Below are 16,709 nucleotides of genomic sequence, written 5' to 3'. Positions count from 1 at the left end.
AATTTCCTTTTGTTACATCTGATGGTGATTTCTTATTACCAAATTGCTGGACTAGGTGACCATGTTAGTTGATTTTCCATGCGAGGTTCTCCTGTTTGGTAAAACACCATTTCATAACTGTTGTATTATTGGGTTATAAGGTTTACCTCCTAGAATTCCTTTGGTACAGATCTCAGATGCCAAGTTTATCTATGTCTGTCACAAGTTAAGATTTTACTTCATCACTACTAATGTTTCAGCATTTTAATTCAAATGTTGATGATGCATATGCAACTGTTCCTGTGGATAGTAGGTTTGGGGTTACCCAGAAACTGTTTGTTGGGGTCTGCGTGGCATCCATGGCATCAGGTATCAAGTTCATCATGAGAGGAACTCCATTGTTGAGGTCAGTCTTATTCTTAGATCATCTTAATAGGCGGTTGATGTTTTATTCTAGTGCTTTAAACTTTATGTGGTCAATGTTTAGTGTTTACAAATGGCAGTCATTTTTGCAGGTCACTCAAATGTGGTGTAACATGTGATCACCAAAGGGTGTCTTGGTATTGTTGATGCAATATGCTAATTTATAAAGCACCCCTAACTGGACACTAGTTAACACCACATGCTGAGTGGCTCTTTGGCAACCATGAAACTATCTGTAGCACTTCTCATTGACACGTTTTTACTGTGTCTTATACTTTCTTACTTTTATTTTCATGTGTGTGTGTGTCTCCTGTTGTCATTGTCTAAATGCCAATCTTCGTGGTGTATATTTGAGCTCAATTGCAAATTGCTGTTACTTGCTTTCAGTGTTTAATGTGAAACATAAATAATGCAAATAGTAGTAGGAAGGAAAACCATGCAGAGCCCGCCAAGTCGAGGAAGCTTCAGATGTCTTTGTTGGGAAGTGCTTGTGATTTGATGATTTCTGTGATGGGACGACTAACCATGTTGGCTGTTTTGATCACTTAATACATGTCTTTAGTGGGAAGTGCTTGCCATTTGATGAATTCTATGCGAGAGTAACCAACCAGATTGGCTATTTCAATCATCAAATATATAATTTCTGTAGGAGGAAAGAAAATTGAATAAAGCAACCTTCATAATATGCATTACTTGTCTTTTTGTAATTGTATAATTCTGGACTATTTTTCCAGCCATCGTACTCATTTCTTGCATGCTTCTTTATATGGGTCACTATTTTATTTTCAGCCTGCAGTTGGGTAATCCTAGATGATACGCGGCAGTTCCCAAATAATTTAATCTTCAACAGGTAAGCTGTTGCCCAACATCTCTTGGCTGGTGAATGGAACACCTGGTGATGTTATCCATGTTCGAAAACCCTGTTGGGTTTGCCATGGGCCTAGTGGGATGCTAAACCCCCAACATCCGCCCCTAAAAAAAATGAAGGAAAAAAATTAATATTGAGTGACACTTATTCTAATATATTGAAGCTTTAATTCAATATGTGGACATAGTTAATAACATGTATGATGGTCCAGTGACAAGTGTAAAACAATGGGGGGCCACAATTGTGAATTCTCGATTACAATTGGGTTACATCGGGATCAGCTTTAAGCCCATATGTGTTTTGCACTTATAATGGATGGGATTCCTTAGTGTATTCTTTTTGGTATTGATATTATTTGGTTAGATGGGACATAAGTGGCGGTTAATACCAAGTTAGAATCATGGAGAGCAACTTTGGAAAGACTTTAAACTAAGTAGAATGAAGACGGAATTTCTAGTGTGTAACTTTGGCCGTGATTGGACGGATGATGAAGTGGTGAAACTTGATGAGAAAGAGACTACACAAAACGGTTATTTTAGGTACCTTGCCTCGATCATAAATAAAGAAGGTAATATAGAGGCTGATTTTTTTCAATGAATTAAAATAAAATAGATGAAGTGGAGAGGTCCGTTTAGGGTTTTGCGTGATCGACATATTCCTTTAAAGCTCGAATGAAGAATTTATAGAACCATTGTATGACCAGCTATGATATATGATGCAAAGTGTTGGGCTGTTAAGAAGTAGTATATAGATAAATCCGATGTAGTAGAATTGAGGAAGCTAAAATAGATGAATTGCAAACTAGGAAGGATAAGGTAAGGAGTGATCATATTAGAGTTGGTTTGGGAGTATCTCTAATAAATGATAAACTATTAAAAATTTGATTGAGGTGGCATGACCACGTCTAATAGAGACCTTTAAATGCCCTTGTACGGAGAAGTGATCTAATCAAGATTGAAGGAGTTAGAAGTCTAGAAGAGCTAGGGGCATACTTAAAAAATAACCTTAGGAGAAGTGGTGAAAATGGATATGTATGGCCTCAAAAGAGCTGATTGGAAGGGTAGGGTCCATGTAGCTGACCTTGTTTGTTGTTGTAGAGTTTATTTTAAAAAGCTGAGAGTCTTTATGTGATTTATGCTCTGGAAGAATCAACACCTAGGAGTTGGGTTCAGTATCTGGGTCTAGGTCTATCCTCATTACTTGACATTGATTCAATTAGTTAGGCTAGCAGGAAGTCTTGGAGGACTCACTTTGGCAAGCGATTTTCCAAGTTTGTGACCTTTCTTGTTCCCTTGTTAGGACCTTGAGAAGTAGGTCATGTGCAAAAGAGAGAAAGAGAGGCTACAGCTGGGGGTTATAAATAAGAAGACGTTGAGAGGGTATCAAGCATTTTGTTATGTGAGGTTGGGCAACCTTTGGCTTGGGGCACAGTGAGGGAGTAGAGTGTAGCCACTTTGAAAGGGCTACCTACAGCCAAAGTGTGAGTTGTCTAGAGGAAGAGTTGTTGAGGACGAGGACGAGGACTGCAGAAGCATGGTGGAATGTTACGTGCCTAATGAAGCCCAATTTGGTGTATCAACGCTAGATTGGGCCAGCTTAGTATGAGACAGGTAAAAGGGCTTGACTCAGCTCGTTCCATCAACTTTGGAACTTGTGGTGCATTGGTCAAATACCTAACTTGGGGTAGAGTGGAAGTTGCCTAGAAAGGGTTACCTGCCCCCCCCCCCCCCCCCCCCAACCCCCACAAAAAAAAAAGAAGAGAGAAAATTGAGGGAGCAGAGTGTAGCCACTTGGAGAGGGCTACCTACCACTAGAGTGAGAGCCGTCGAGGACGACAATTGCGGAAGCATGGTGGTATGTTATGTGCCTAATGAGGCCCAATTTAGTGTATGGGCGCTAGATTGGGCTAGCTTAGTATGGGATAGGTTAAAGGGCTTGACTTAGTTGAGACTATTTGCGATGGCGAGGGAGGTCGCTACGATCCTGACTACAGCAGTGCTGCATTTTGCGGTTGAGGATGATCCTGGAGGGATGATCGACTTCCCAAAGGCAAAGTGTGATGATGCGACGGGAAAAAGGGAAGGGGTTTTTATTTGCTAGTCGATGGTCCTTTTCAGCGGCATTGAAGGGGATTTTCTGGATGATGCTTCTGCGCCGACAATAGCCATTCATCTAAAATGGTGCCCTTGCGCAATCGGCCTCAAGTGGTTACGGGAGGCTTGTGAGCAGCTTCACCATCTTCTTCTTAAGTCTTATCCTTTATTTTTGGACATTACCTTGGATACCTTGGTTAGAACAATCACCGAGAGGAGTTAGGAAGAGCTGCATAATGCTGGACAAGAGAAGGGTATGTATTTCATCACTTTGATTGCTGTACACCCTGCCCTTTCATTGGGTTATCATGAGGGATTGGTCTGTCGTTTGCAGGGAATGAACCAGGCACTGGAAGTATGGATTTTCAATGGGCATTTGTTGCAAAATCCATCCCTACCACACTCAGACTTGTTCTTTCTGGTAACACAGAGCACTCTGGTCAACTCCTGCAACTATCTGCTGAGTACTGAAGAGTCATTTCATTGGGTTGCACAGAAAGCTGTATAGATAGATATCTTTGGAAGAGGCTTTCCATGCTAGATCAGCTACATTGTGGTCACATCTCAACGGAATTGATCTTGTACTCCGGGAAATGGCTAATATGGGTAGTGGCAGCAGACACCAGTTGCATGTTTGGAAACGGTTTCCTATTGGACTGAGGAGGATGTGGCTGAATTAGCATGGTTGTGTGGTAAACATGTGAAGAGCAAACTGCTACTTTTCCTTCACCTTGAGGACAAGGTGAAATTTAAGGGGGGCAGGAATAATAGGACCACGAGATGTAGGCCATGTGCAAGAGAGAGAGAGAGAGAGAGAGAGAGAGAGAGAGAGAGAGAGAGAGAGAGAGTGGCTACAGCTGGGGGTTATAAATAGGAAGACGTCGTGAGGAGAGGGTATCGGGCATTTTGTTATATGAGTTGTTAGCCTCTGGCTGAGGGCACCAGGAGGTGTAGGGGGTGACTGGTGCCATTAAAGCCAGAATTTCCTGTGTAATTCCTCTGTTTTGTATTGACTTCCGTAGCTGAATTAAAGGTTCTTATCATCCCCACTTCCATTTTTCAGATTCAAAGCCAAATCCACCATTAGACCTGCACTTCATCTTTTCCAGTTTCTTTTTTCTTTCTGATTTTCCCTTTAAAAGTGACTGATAATTATAGAAACACATTCCCCTTGAACAGATTATACCTTTTAAGTTTTAAGCCATTATAGCCCCTCAAAAGCCCTTGAATCTTGTCAAACTTTGAACCTGCAAACTGCATATCTCGTGGCCTAAAACCTGTTCAGTTTAAGGCATTCTTAGGGAAATACAACCTCTAAATCTTTCCTCCATTCCTCTAAAGTTTCAGAACTATTTGGTCCTTACAGCCCCATTGACCTTGAATTCCTTGACCCCTAGATTGGTTCAACTAATCTCCAGATTGTGGGAATCTCCCAGTGACTCTCAATCTTCGATCAGATATTTATTGCTTTAGTGCTAATCTTAAAGCCACAGCCCCAACAATCCCAACCTTCATCCTATAACCTTACAAATAATGTTCGATTGAAGCCTTTAAATTATTGATCTGTTTTAGAGGATCCTGCCTGGCTAGCTGTTGCCCTGCTTGGACTGCCAACAAGCTGCATTAGAAGTTTATATCCAAAACTTAATGGGTGAATTGAGTATCGATAGGCTCATGTTCTCACAAATATCCTTGGTTACCTCAGCTAATCTACTCCCACATTTCAGCTCTGTGCAATGTGCAGCTAAGCAAAAGGCAAGCTTATCAACTTGGTATTGAAGTACTAATTAATTCAATCTTCTGATATTTATGCCACCAAGCAAGGGAACTATAGCTTAGTGGTTGTCTTTCAAGTGTATAGAATTTAAGAAAGTTGAAGTCATCCAGATAATACATGAGCACAAAAATCAATTCTTTTAGTTTTTCGTCTGAATGCGTCACCTGACTCTATAATTATTCCCAAGTGGAATCAATAGTGAACTTATATTTTCAGCTGTTTCACCCTATTTCATGCTTGCTTGCTAAAAAAAATGTCCATCCAAACCATCCAACTCAAACCATATCATGTGGTTCTTAATATACTTGCACTCATGACAGACTCTGCCCATTAGGGAACTGTGTTGGTGGGATTAGCAGCAAAGGTTTTGCCTGAGGAGGAGAAGAAGAAGAAGTGGGGTAAAAGGGTTATCTTACTTGACCAGCAATTAGTCTGGGGATGAATTGTGATTCCCTTAATCGATGTCAGCAATAAACAGACGGAGGAAAACTAGGGTGTAACTATAAAAATTTGTAAATTAATGGGGTTGGCTTGTAATTGAGCAAGGTGCAGGGAGGAATCAGTAATTAATGTATTGTACATGGTCGAATAAGCAATTTTGCTGTCTTCTTTTATAATTTATAATCTATGATTCCATGTAGCAATCTCTAGTGTAATATTGTACACAAGCGAATGAAGGTAAACAGAGAATCAAACAGTTAAACCTTTTGTAAGATTAGTAAACCACAACACAAGGTTTGCTTAGGCATCCAAGGGAATCCTGGGTTACCAGGATCATCTTTCACATATGCAGGAAAGCTGTCACATGACTTGCTCCTCCAAAAGAACCTGGACACCTAGATGCCACCTAAACTGTATGTGATGGCTTGATAGCTATCCTTTACTGATTTGGTTACAGTTGTAATCTAGTATGAAATTTCTACATGTTCAGTCCTGTTGGTTCACGGTGATATTATTATGACTACCCTTTCTTTCCACACCATATATCCATATTATTGAGATAGTAATTTACTGTGTCCTAGGAACAGATGGATCCATTTTCTCTTGTTGCAGACGAGCTCTCAATTCTTGCCAATAGGTTGCGGGATATGGTGGTCGCAGAGGTATTGGTTCTACCTTGGCAAAATATTATAGTTGTGGAGGGGAAAAAAGTTGATCTTATTATGTCATTGTAAATGAAACTTGATTTCTTACAGGTCCCTACGCTTGCCTTGGCTGCTGAATATTTCTTTAAAATGGGAGTGGAAGGAAAGAGATTCCGTCCCACGGTAATAATGCTGACAAATTAATTTGGCTAACCATTTGTTGCCCTGGTTTTCTTGTTTCCTGTGGTAGTCCCTTTCTTGTAAGATTTACTATAGATGTTAAATTGTCTGGTACGCATCATGTCTCAACCGAGTACGTACTAATCTTTTAATTCTAATAGTTCCGTGAGATGGTAGTGTTTTCTCTCTCAATAAATAAAGATATAATCCATAAAAGGAAGAAAGGAGATAAAATAAGACAATAATGCTTTGAAGGTTTGACATTCTTTTGTGTAAAGGAAGAGTTGCCCCAATAGGGAAAGCAGATTTTTTTTTAATGGGTGGGGAGGAGTTAACTTATTGGGGCTAATAGAAGGTAAATGAAATTAGAATCTTGAAGGAAAAGGTTGGCACTCGATGTAGATACCTTAGCTTTAGCATATTTAGTTGTTTATAGTTTCATTTGCCTCTTTTTCATTTGACTGATGCTTACTTTTGGTGCGTTGTTTTATTGGGTACTAAAAGAGAGCATTCAACCTAAAGTTAGCTATTTTGCATGTGCACCTAAAGAGTGCACAAATTACACATCATTTGAGAAGCTAAATAGATAACGGTCCATAAATTGATTGATAATCTTCTGTTTGGTTGTAAGTTTGTGAACCTGTCTTCCTCTGTGGACCCTTACTGGAGCTTACTAAAGAATACTCATGAAAATAAGTAAAAGAAATCCTTTTTCTTTTGGGGCAGGGGGGGGTAGTCGAAGAGAATTGGATAACGATTGAGTTATGGTCTTTAGACAATTCATATGTGAGAGAACCATAGTTTGAAATTTCGGGCTGACTTGCCATCTCAGTACCTACCGAGATGACTGAAATTCTGAAATTAACTTTTGGTTCTGGTTCCCTTTTTTATTGAATAATAAATAATTTTGACCCTTAATTTTGGTGAGTTTTTGGTGTTCTGGCTTGGTTTTCAATTTCTAGCCCAAATTGAGGCCAATAAACACACTCGGAGTGTTATTTTTACCCAAAACCCAAAGTGGCGTTCTTGATCAGCACATGCCCGGCTGTATGTAGGCAAAATTGGAAGTTTGGAACATGAATTTTAATAAATGTAAATATGGATGTGATGTAAAAGAACACTAAGAATTTCATTAAATGCAACAATAAAGACAACAAAAATTCAATATTCAAATAGTCAAGTACAAGCAGAGAAATTAGTAGCTAGTAGTACATGGTTTAAATAGTATAAGTGTATAACATAAATAGTACTTCTGACCTACTTGAACCTAATAATAGCTGCTGTGGCGGGGTGGCTCAATCCGCTGACTCTATTAGCTCTGTGGATAGTGGACATACTCAGCGCATGTTATGGAACTCATATAGTGGTCCATATAGTTGGACATCGCCCTTCTGTAGGTAGTATCATCCTCGTAAAATAGCGAACAAATCTTAAAGAAAGTGTCATAAGGGTAAGGATTGTTGTTGCTTGGTCGACGAGTGTTCGGTTTGCCTTCTACATCACCTGAATCTCTCTTTGGCATGGCAACTAATATCGCATATGGTACTGGTACTGCTGGTGGCCTTGATGGATATTCAAAGATGGACTCCACAAATGATCCGCCTGATCCATCCCCATATCCTTATGTAGACATTCGGCTAGAATCAGCAGATGAGCCCTATATGCCTCGCCATATGCACTCATATTAGTAGATGACTCAACATATGCCCCACCATGTGCTCCACCATTTGCTCTCTTATATCCATATTCATAGCCAAACCCATAAGCCCCGTATGGTGTAGACCCTGCACTCTCCCTGCCATCCAAGTTCATCGATCCCATCAAGTTTGCCAAGCTAGCCATGTTAGTGTCCCTTTGGCTTGGCGGATGGAATTGACCATTGGGTCCTCTGGTGTAACCCTAGATGTGGAGCCCTTGCTATTATGATGAGGTATGCCACCATGTTGCTTATCCTGGGTGGCATCGGTGAACAGTGTCTCCCCGATGAATCTGATGGGGCTTGGCTAGGTATCTGGTAGTGGAACCGCTATACGCTTCGGAGGTCCACTATCACGGCCATCGACATCATCATCGTCATCGTCTCGTCATCGTCAACATTTGCAGCCTCATTATCACCACCACCATCATCATCATCCCCGTGCTGAGTTTGATTAGGAGCTTGGGTCTCATCCGGATCTTATGTGTTTGTGGAAGGCACAAAATTATTGTTGCACGGGGCCATTGTCGATTCCTCGTCAATAATACCAGTTGCTCCTGTGCATGTACCTGACCCTTGTCAGCCATGAATGCATCGACATCAACCCCCACATGACGAGCAATCTTTTGGTTAGGCCTCCCTCCAAGCTGGTCCAATATAGGCTCACCCCTGTCCCTTACCCAATCAACGAGGGGGTGGTCATCATCTGAGTCCTCCTAGAAGATATCCTCGGGTTTGATGGTCTCCTCCTTCCGCTCACGCTCCACTTGGTTCTTTACGTGTTGCATCTTCAATCTGAGGTTATAGTGGACAAACACAAGATCATTTAGGCACCGAGATCCCAATTAGTTCTCCCTCATCGAGTGGATCAAGTTAAATGTGCTCTGGTTACTTCACATCTAGAGGCAGAGCAAGTTTGTGTGAGAACCATGATTGCCACTTTCTTGACGTTCTCTGCAGTCCCACTATAGAGAACCCATTACTCAGCTGCATTATGACAACAACATTAAGTTATTACTTAATAGATAATTTAATAATTTGTAAAATGTAATAATTCTATATGAGTTATTGATCTAACTTGGATCTGTGTCATTCCGTCTCTTCATGGCAACATATGTTCTAAAGGACCCTAATTGGTCCTTGAAAACCTTGATCTACAACCATTTGTAATGATGGTTAGCTAAATTCTTTCAAAAATCAAATGCAAGTCCTTAGACCCTTATTATGTCTCATTGTTACAGAAGGACTAGAGTGTTGAGTTCGTCTCGACGTCTCCAACTTCGCAACCACGTCCATCACGGCCTCAAGTAGCTCTGTGTCTAACCCCAACAGTTGCTATACTGGTATTTGGAGTTAAGATAGTAGGACTGCAGAAATTACAAACTCACAATTAGATTTAAGATTTTTATTAACATAAGAATGAATAAATTACCAACAAATTGCATATTTACTTACTAACCTTATGCAATGTATGCATAAGATATGCAGTTCATTGATGATGTCCAGAAAATGATTGTAGCCTCTTGGATTTGCGATACGTTGGCCTCCCCAATAGCCTGATTGGCCACATGTAGGTGGGGCATAGTGGGCCCCTTCATGGAAAGAGTCCATCATATATAGGACCTTTATAATAGGCTCCATGGTTTTCAACACTATCACCACATGTCTCCAGAAATCATAGGATGATACTATACCTTTTGTTGTGTGCCCGTTTGGGGTCTTGGATCCTATCCAATCAAACCAGTCCTGAGATGCAAACACGATCTCAACCCAATTCTCTTCTAGTTGATACTCTTCAAGGTGACATAGTTTGAAGCGAACCTCATGACATCGGGTCGCACTAGGTCAACCTCACATGCTTGCCTCATCATCTGAAGAGCGTAGCCATGATTATATATAAAATTCATGACCTTTCGAGCCCTGTCCACTATGCTCTTGACAATCCAAATCTTTCCATTGTCCTTCAGCATAAGATCGATACAGTGGGTCGACTACACTCCATAGGTGTTATCATCATCTCATCGGCCTTTTTGAAATTCAAGCCATTAGGTGTTATCATCATCTCATCGGCCCTTTTGAAATTCAAGCCATTGTCAGTTACCACATTCCTCTGCCCCACCTCCTTCACCACATCTTGAAGAAATCCGAAGAGGCACCTATGGTCTCTCACCTCCCTAGATGCACCCATAGATTTCAGGAAGATGGTGCTCCTATTGCAATACACCATAAAGTTAATGATGGACTTTTTTGTCAGACCTGCCCATCCATCAGACACAATGGTGGCTCCATACGTCTCCCAGAAGGTTCTCATCTGTCCAATGTAAATCTCTAACTCCTCTTGCTGTGAGAGATATTTGTTTATCACGTCATAAGGGGTGGGGCCATGGTAACCAGGACTTGCCTCTACAATTGTGTCTATCATGTTCTGATAATGAGACCCCTGTGGTGTGTTGGTTGGAATGGTGTTGTACAATATCCATTTCACCATTGTTCCCTTCACCTTCCCCTTTATGTTCTTCTTCTCGCCCCCTTCTTCCTAAAAACATCAAGATCCAACCCTAGTATTGGATCCTGTCATTGTGGAAAACCTGCTGACCCAGAAGGAGCACCCCTATGACTTTGTGACCTCCTGAACATGCCAAAAACACCACCTGACCTAGGTGGTCCAGTCCGTGCAACTGTAGAGGGACCAACTCCTATAGCTCTAGTTATTGCACTCTTTGCTCTTGATGGTACGATTCTCTACCGTCGCCTGCTTCGACTCCTTGGCCTCCTCCTCTCTATGTGCATCAATGAGATCAACATCTTTGTCACTATCAGAATTAGTGGGAGTATGCAGAAGACCCCCTCATTGCCTCATCCAATGCCTTTAGCTACTTCAAGCTTGTTTGCTTTCCTCTTTTTTGTCCTCTTCTTTAATGCTGTGACTGCTTTCACTACATGCTGACACACTGGTGCACATTTGGATGTCCATCAAACTGCTAGTGAGGTGTGCCTTTAATCTACTAATACTACCTTCCAAAAACCTCCGAGCACAAAAATTACACTATGTCTTTACTTTGTTACCATCAATTGCCATGCAAAGTTAACGCTCCTTCTGGGCAAAAACTTGTGCCCACTATCTAACTTACTCTTTGCTCTATGGCTGTGAACCACCCTCCCACTGCCTCTATGGCTATGAACCACGCTCCCGCTACCCCTGTGACTGTGATCCTGATTGCCTTACACTCCCCGACATGATCATTGTTGCATACAAAATGATTCATAAGTCATTGAACAACATGAAAATAATATTTTCCAAACAAAGAAACAATCATGTAGTTGCCTAGTAATTTTCCCTTGCACATGTATTTGTTTTTAAATATAAAATGATTTTTTTGGGGTAATTACTATTGGCCCCCTGTACTTTGATTTTATTACTACTGTATCCCCTGTACTTTTCAAAATTACTAATCCAACCTTCAACTTTGTCTATAATTACTATTGCCCCCCTACTGTTAAGTTCCGTTAGTAACTGATGATGTGACATCTTTATATTTTCCAAAAAATCCCAAAATACCCTTATACTTATCTCTTTATTTATTTACCCTTTTGTCAAGTTATAGTAGTACCCTTAATTTACTGTGGACAAAAAAAATAACTATAATCCGTTTTATTCTCAAAAAAAAAAAAAAAAAAAAAAAAAAAAAAAAAAAAAAAACCAAAGAAATAAAGAATGATTGAATAAAATTAAAATAGAAATCGAAGAGGAAGGAAAATCAAATTCAACTCAAATTGGAAAACTTAATATCACCTAAATTTTTTTCAAAATTAATGAAGTTTAGTGAGGGTGGGAAACCAAATTGGATTTGGATTTTGTTAATTTCTTTAATTCAAAATAGGTGAAGTTTTGTGATTGGATTTGGATTTTGCCCATTTCATTAATTCAAAATAAATGAAGTTTATGGTAAAATTAAAATTTAATCTGGTTTTATAAATGGGGTAGCATTATCTTTTGATTTCTTAATTTTAATGAAGGGCAAATTAGACATTACATATTCAAACTTAACGGCAACTTAACACCGTTATAAGGAAGGGGGCAACAGTAATTTCGTAAAGAACAGGGTTCTATTAGTAATAAAATCAAACTACAAGGGGGCAACAGTAATTATCCCTTTTTTTTTTCAAAATTTTTCTAGCAAGAAAATTGGCTGCCCATAGCAAAACAGGCAATGGAACCATATGGTCAACACTTGAAAAACACACAGAGAGCCATTCCATATTTTTCTATGATATTCAAAACCTTTTTCCTTATTTTTACATAATTATTTATATTTTTTTATAAATATTTTATATTTAAAAAGAAAATTATTTATTGGGTGGAAAAGTATTTGGACTTCATGATACCGTATGTTGGTCCATGGAATTCAACATATATTTATTCTATCTCCATAGAAGACATATACCATGTATATTCTTTACATTTTATGTGTAGGAAATTCCTTTTTGACGCCCAAAAATAAATAAATAATCCACTTTGCAAAAAAAATTTTCGACACTGTGAGTTTGTACCACAGTGGTCAACATAAATTATTTCCACACCCATCCGGCAACTTTTCAGATATGCATTTAATTTTTTTTTTTTCTAGTTTGGAGAAGAATGGTTACCTATGAGATGAAAAACTGCAAGATCTGACTGAAATGCCGTTGGATCCACAGTCCACACAATGCACACATTTGCTGGCAAGAACCATGTGAGAATACGTGGAAGATGATGAAGACCGACTCCAAGTGGGCAAAAATCAGAGGTAGAATGAGGTTTTTTCATTCAGACTAGAGGGGTTGAAATGTCGCTCAAAATGTGGGAAGTTTTGATGCTCTCGACCTTTAAAAGGGGAAAGGTGGTCGGAATTCGTGCCGAAATTTCAACGGAAATTTACACTTTTTCATATCGTATGGGATTTTGACTCAGTGACCAATGGGATACCAAAATTTCGGTGAAATTTAGTACAATGGAGAGAACCCATATTGACAGAAATTATAGACTATGAGTACTTGGCAGGTATTATTTTTGGATGGAGTAGGATAAGACGATAGGATGCTTTGTAAATCTAGATATGCATTTCTGTGGTGTATCGTGTATATAATCTTGATCATCAGAAAGCAATCTCATTTTGAAAGTATTTAGTGGTGAATACAATAATTGCTGTAAATCAAATTTCTGTTTGTTTGTGAACTTTTCTTCTTTGGTTATTGAAGGATGCTTAGATCTATAGGCAAGTGGGAAGGGGCAGGAAAATCTTGTGCATGAACGAGCCTTGATCTGGAAGTTTTGTTGGGAATGTCATCTAGAAGTTTTATTGGGAATGTTTTTTCTATGAATGGTCAAGTATGGAACCCATATAGCATTGTCCTTTCCAGTGATGGAAATCCTGTTTTACTTCTTAGTTCTTGTCATTTAGCTTTTCTTGCTATCCCTCGTATTATATTGTTTTTCTTGTGTATTATTTCTCCTGATGCCCATGATTTTAACTGTCCTATATAAGATAAAGAAGTGTTCATTGTAACTGCCAAGGTTCAAAACAGTGGTTTTAAGCCATTCTGCCCCTGCTGAAAGCAAAATATTCTCAGCCAAACTTGAGTAACATTTTACCTTATATGTTAAGACATTTCATTTCGGTTTCTTTTACAACCAAAGTATTTCGGCAAGTTAGGTATCTTAGAACATTTTACTCTGTTTTAATAGTCTTCATTTCAGCATTACCCATAACAGGGTCCAAATAGGTGATCCTATTGCTAGTGTTAAGAAATTTAGTGGATGACTGCATGAATCCAGAGTTATGAGTTAGTGCCATTTAATTAGATGTCCAGAGTGAGGAGTGCAGGTGAACAATTTTCATCTATTAAAAGAAATTCAGCAAAATTTTTTTCTCTAGAATTTGAAAATAAGGATGACATTACTACAACATCGAACATTTTACGTTTGTTTTCTAAATCATATGTATCTATTTTTGCGTGTATGAATCAAAGAAAGATGATTTATGCAGGTTCTGTTATTGATGGCAACAGCATTGAACGCGGAACTTCCAAAATCAGCTTCAGATAGTGTTCTTGACACCTTATCAGATGAGCTTCGTAGACGACAGCAATGTATTGCTGAGATAACTGAGATGATACATGTAAGTGCTGTGGAATTATTCTGTTTTTCTATCCTTAATAAGGATATTTTAATTGGGTTTTTGGCCCCATTGTACTATTCAGGGCTAGACTCAGCCTCTATCAATGTAAGCTAGAGGTTGATAAGCATGTACTTCTGAATTATCCAATTGATGGCCACCCAATAAATGAGATATATGATATATCACATGGCACAAAATGATTCATTGGATAACATCCACAAGCTCTTTTTTTTTGGTTGCCAACCCTGGTTTCCAAGGCTCTGCCCTGACTAAACATCCACAAGCTTTTATGTGTATACCAAATATACCTATTCATCAGCTCTTTGACATCATCAGGTAGTTGCATTGCATCATTAAGACCGTCATTGTTGTGACCATGCACTGACTTATAAACCAGTTTTAAGAAGAATAAAAAATAAAAAAAATGAGGAAGAAGAAAGGTGCTGATGATGGAGATCAAGAGAGCACATTGAAGGTGGCCTAAATGTGCAACTCCACCAAGGCTACCACCTAATTGACCCAGGCACCTGGGGATACCTCAGAAAACAACAATCAGCATCCCAGTGGCTTCTTAGGAGTTTTCATGAGCTAGTCATCAGATTCATGACAAAAGAAGTACCATGTTGAGTAATAGTCAGATAAAAAGGCTTCTGAAGTTGCCTATGGTACTTAACCCAAAATAAGGGTGGTCTAATGTTCATTTACAGACTGCAAATGCTTCAAGCATCCAGTAAGGATCCATGTGAATTTATGGTTTTAGGACCTGATATCTCAGTCATATATAGAAAGATTGAACACATACTTCCTTTGAGACTTGACTCCCTCGCCACTCCAAAAAATTTCAATACCCAATTAACATGTAAGCATTCCCAAAGCTTTCATCTGAAAAATGCTGATGCAAATACACCTTGATGTCTTCAACGCTGGAAGAGTCGTTTCTGAAATATGATATCGTCTACATGCACAACCATGATAACCAATTGAGCCTATTTTAACAAACAAATATCAGAGAAACTGATGTGAACACGATTTGGACCTTTGGCTGCTACCCTAAGTGGGGCCCACAAGATGGCTCTAAAAGCTTCCCTAGGCTGGGCAAACTCTCTAGGAGGGGTATTTTGGGCATCTTTTGCCTTAATTAATTGCTAGAATTTAATTCCAGTTTAATTTCTAGAGTCCAAGTTGGTTGAAGATCTTGTTTTGAATTAGTAATTGAGTCCTTAGTTTTAGCATATGTCAATTAGAGTTTTAATTAAAACAGAATTTAAGCATGTGTTTATTCCAGCTTAAGTTATTTAAAACTTTTATTTCAGCATGTGTCATTAGTGACCTTTGGATGTTTAGATTTTATATTAATGGTCAAGACTGTGGTGGGATCCTAATCTATAAAGGAATCCCACATAGTGTCTAGTTCTTTTAGTAGGCTATAAATTAAGGCCTATTCTTTCTTTGTAAGTTAAGTCGGATTATTTGAATTAGAGTTATTGAGTTGAGGACCATGGTTCCTGTTTGAGGGGGTAATGACGGATTTTAATTAAGTTCTTCAAAAATCAGCAACATTCTTAAGTTTAGCATTCATCTTCTGATATCCAGCATCTACAAGCTTTCAAGCACACTTCTTCAAGAACTACAACAGCCTATAAGTACAACAGACACCCATCCCCCCTTTCTCCTCCTACACACATTGCACCTGTTTCCCAGTCCCTCCCCTATCTGCATAAAACCATAAGCCCCACTCCTTGCTGTCGCACCCCTAGCAACAGCTCTCCTAAGCCCCGACAGCCCATAATTCCCTGCACTGCTCCCTGCAATCCTTCCTGACCACTCCCCCATCCTTCCCCTACCCTACTGCCTCTGATGTGAATCCAATTCTGGGGTTAGGTTTCTAGGGAAGATTCCCTTGAATACGATTTTCCCTGAATCTTCCAGCAAATAAGGTAAAAATGTTATGGAAGGCCTAGGATTGGTAGAAAGAGAGCTAAATAATTTTTGGACTGTGGAAAAGATGGATATGGATTGGAGTGAAAATTTAGGGTATGGTCAATATGGGAAAGGATCTTGAAACCTCTCTTGAACTCTTTTTCTTCTTCTCCTTTCTCTTTTCTTTTTTCTGCCAGAAACAGAGAATCGAGAGAAGGGGGGTGGATTTTGGGGGGCTCAGATGGGCTGGGATGGTTGGGGGAAGGGCCTAAGACTAATGTAGGAGGGTTAAGGGTCTGAAATACAGGGGAAAGGGGTTATATGGCCAGCGTAGGTCTGGGAAGGGAGGTGCTGCCTTGCGCAGAACAGGGAAGAGGCAGGGAGTACCTTGTGGGGCTAGGGGAGCGTGTGAAAGGGTAAAAATGTTGTGGAAGGCCTAGGATTGGTAGAAAGAGAGCTAAATAATTTTTGAACTGGAAAAGATGGATATGGATTGAAGGGAAAATTTAGGGTATGGTCAATATGGGAAA

At 39.5% G+C, this 16,709-nt stretch overlaps 1 protein-coding gene across 3 annotated transcripts in view; it reads left to right on the top strand.

Moving 5' to 3' along the window:
* The window catches only part of LOC149005465 (solanesyl diphosphate synthase 3, chloroplastic/mitochondrial-like), a 46,106-nt gene that overhangs the window by 2,358 nt on the left and 27,039 nt on the right, over positions 1-16,709 (top strand). The window contains exons 2-5 of one of the 3 annotated variants that reach the window (XM_089168551.1): positions 293-385; positions 6,169-6,243; positions 6,337-6,408; positions 14,128-14,259. In XM_089168551.1, coding sequence (XP_089024677.1) covers positions 293-385; positions 6,169-6,243; positions 6,337-6,408; positions 14,128-14,259 — 372 coding nt within the window. Of the gene's footprint in view, positions 1-289; positions 386-6,162; positions 6,244-6,336; positions 6,409-14,127; positions 14,260-16,709 lie in introns of all 3 variants that reach the window. The other 2 variants (XM_089168550.1, XM_089168552.1) reach the window with 2 other exon arrangements.

This window comes from Hakea prostrata, chromosome 9, assembly GCF_041222555.1.
Source record: "Hakea prostrata isolate BN-2017 chromosome 9, UWA_Hpros_2, whole genome shotgun sequence".
In the NCBI taxonomy this organism is placed as follows: domain Eukaryota; kingdom Viridiplantae; phylum Streptophyta; class Magnoliopsida; order Proteales; family Proteaceae; genus Hakea; species Hakea prostrata.
The sequence above is the reverse complement of the archived record's forward strand: the minus strand, read 5'-3'. Positions and strand labels throughout refer to the sequence as shown.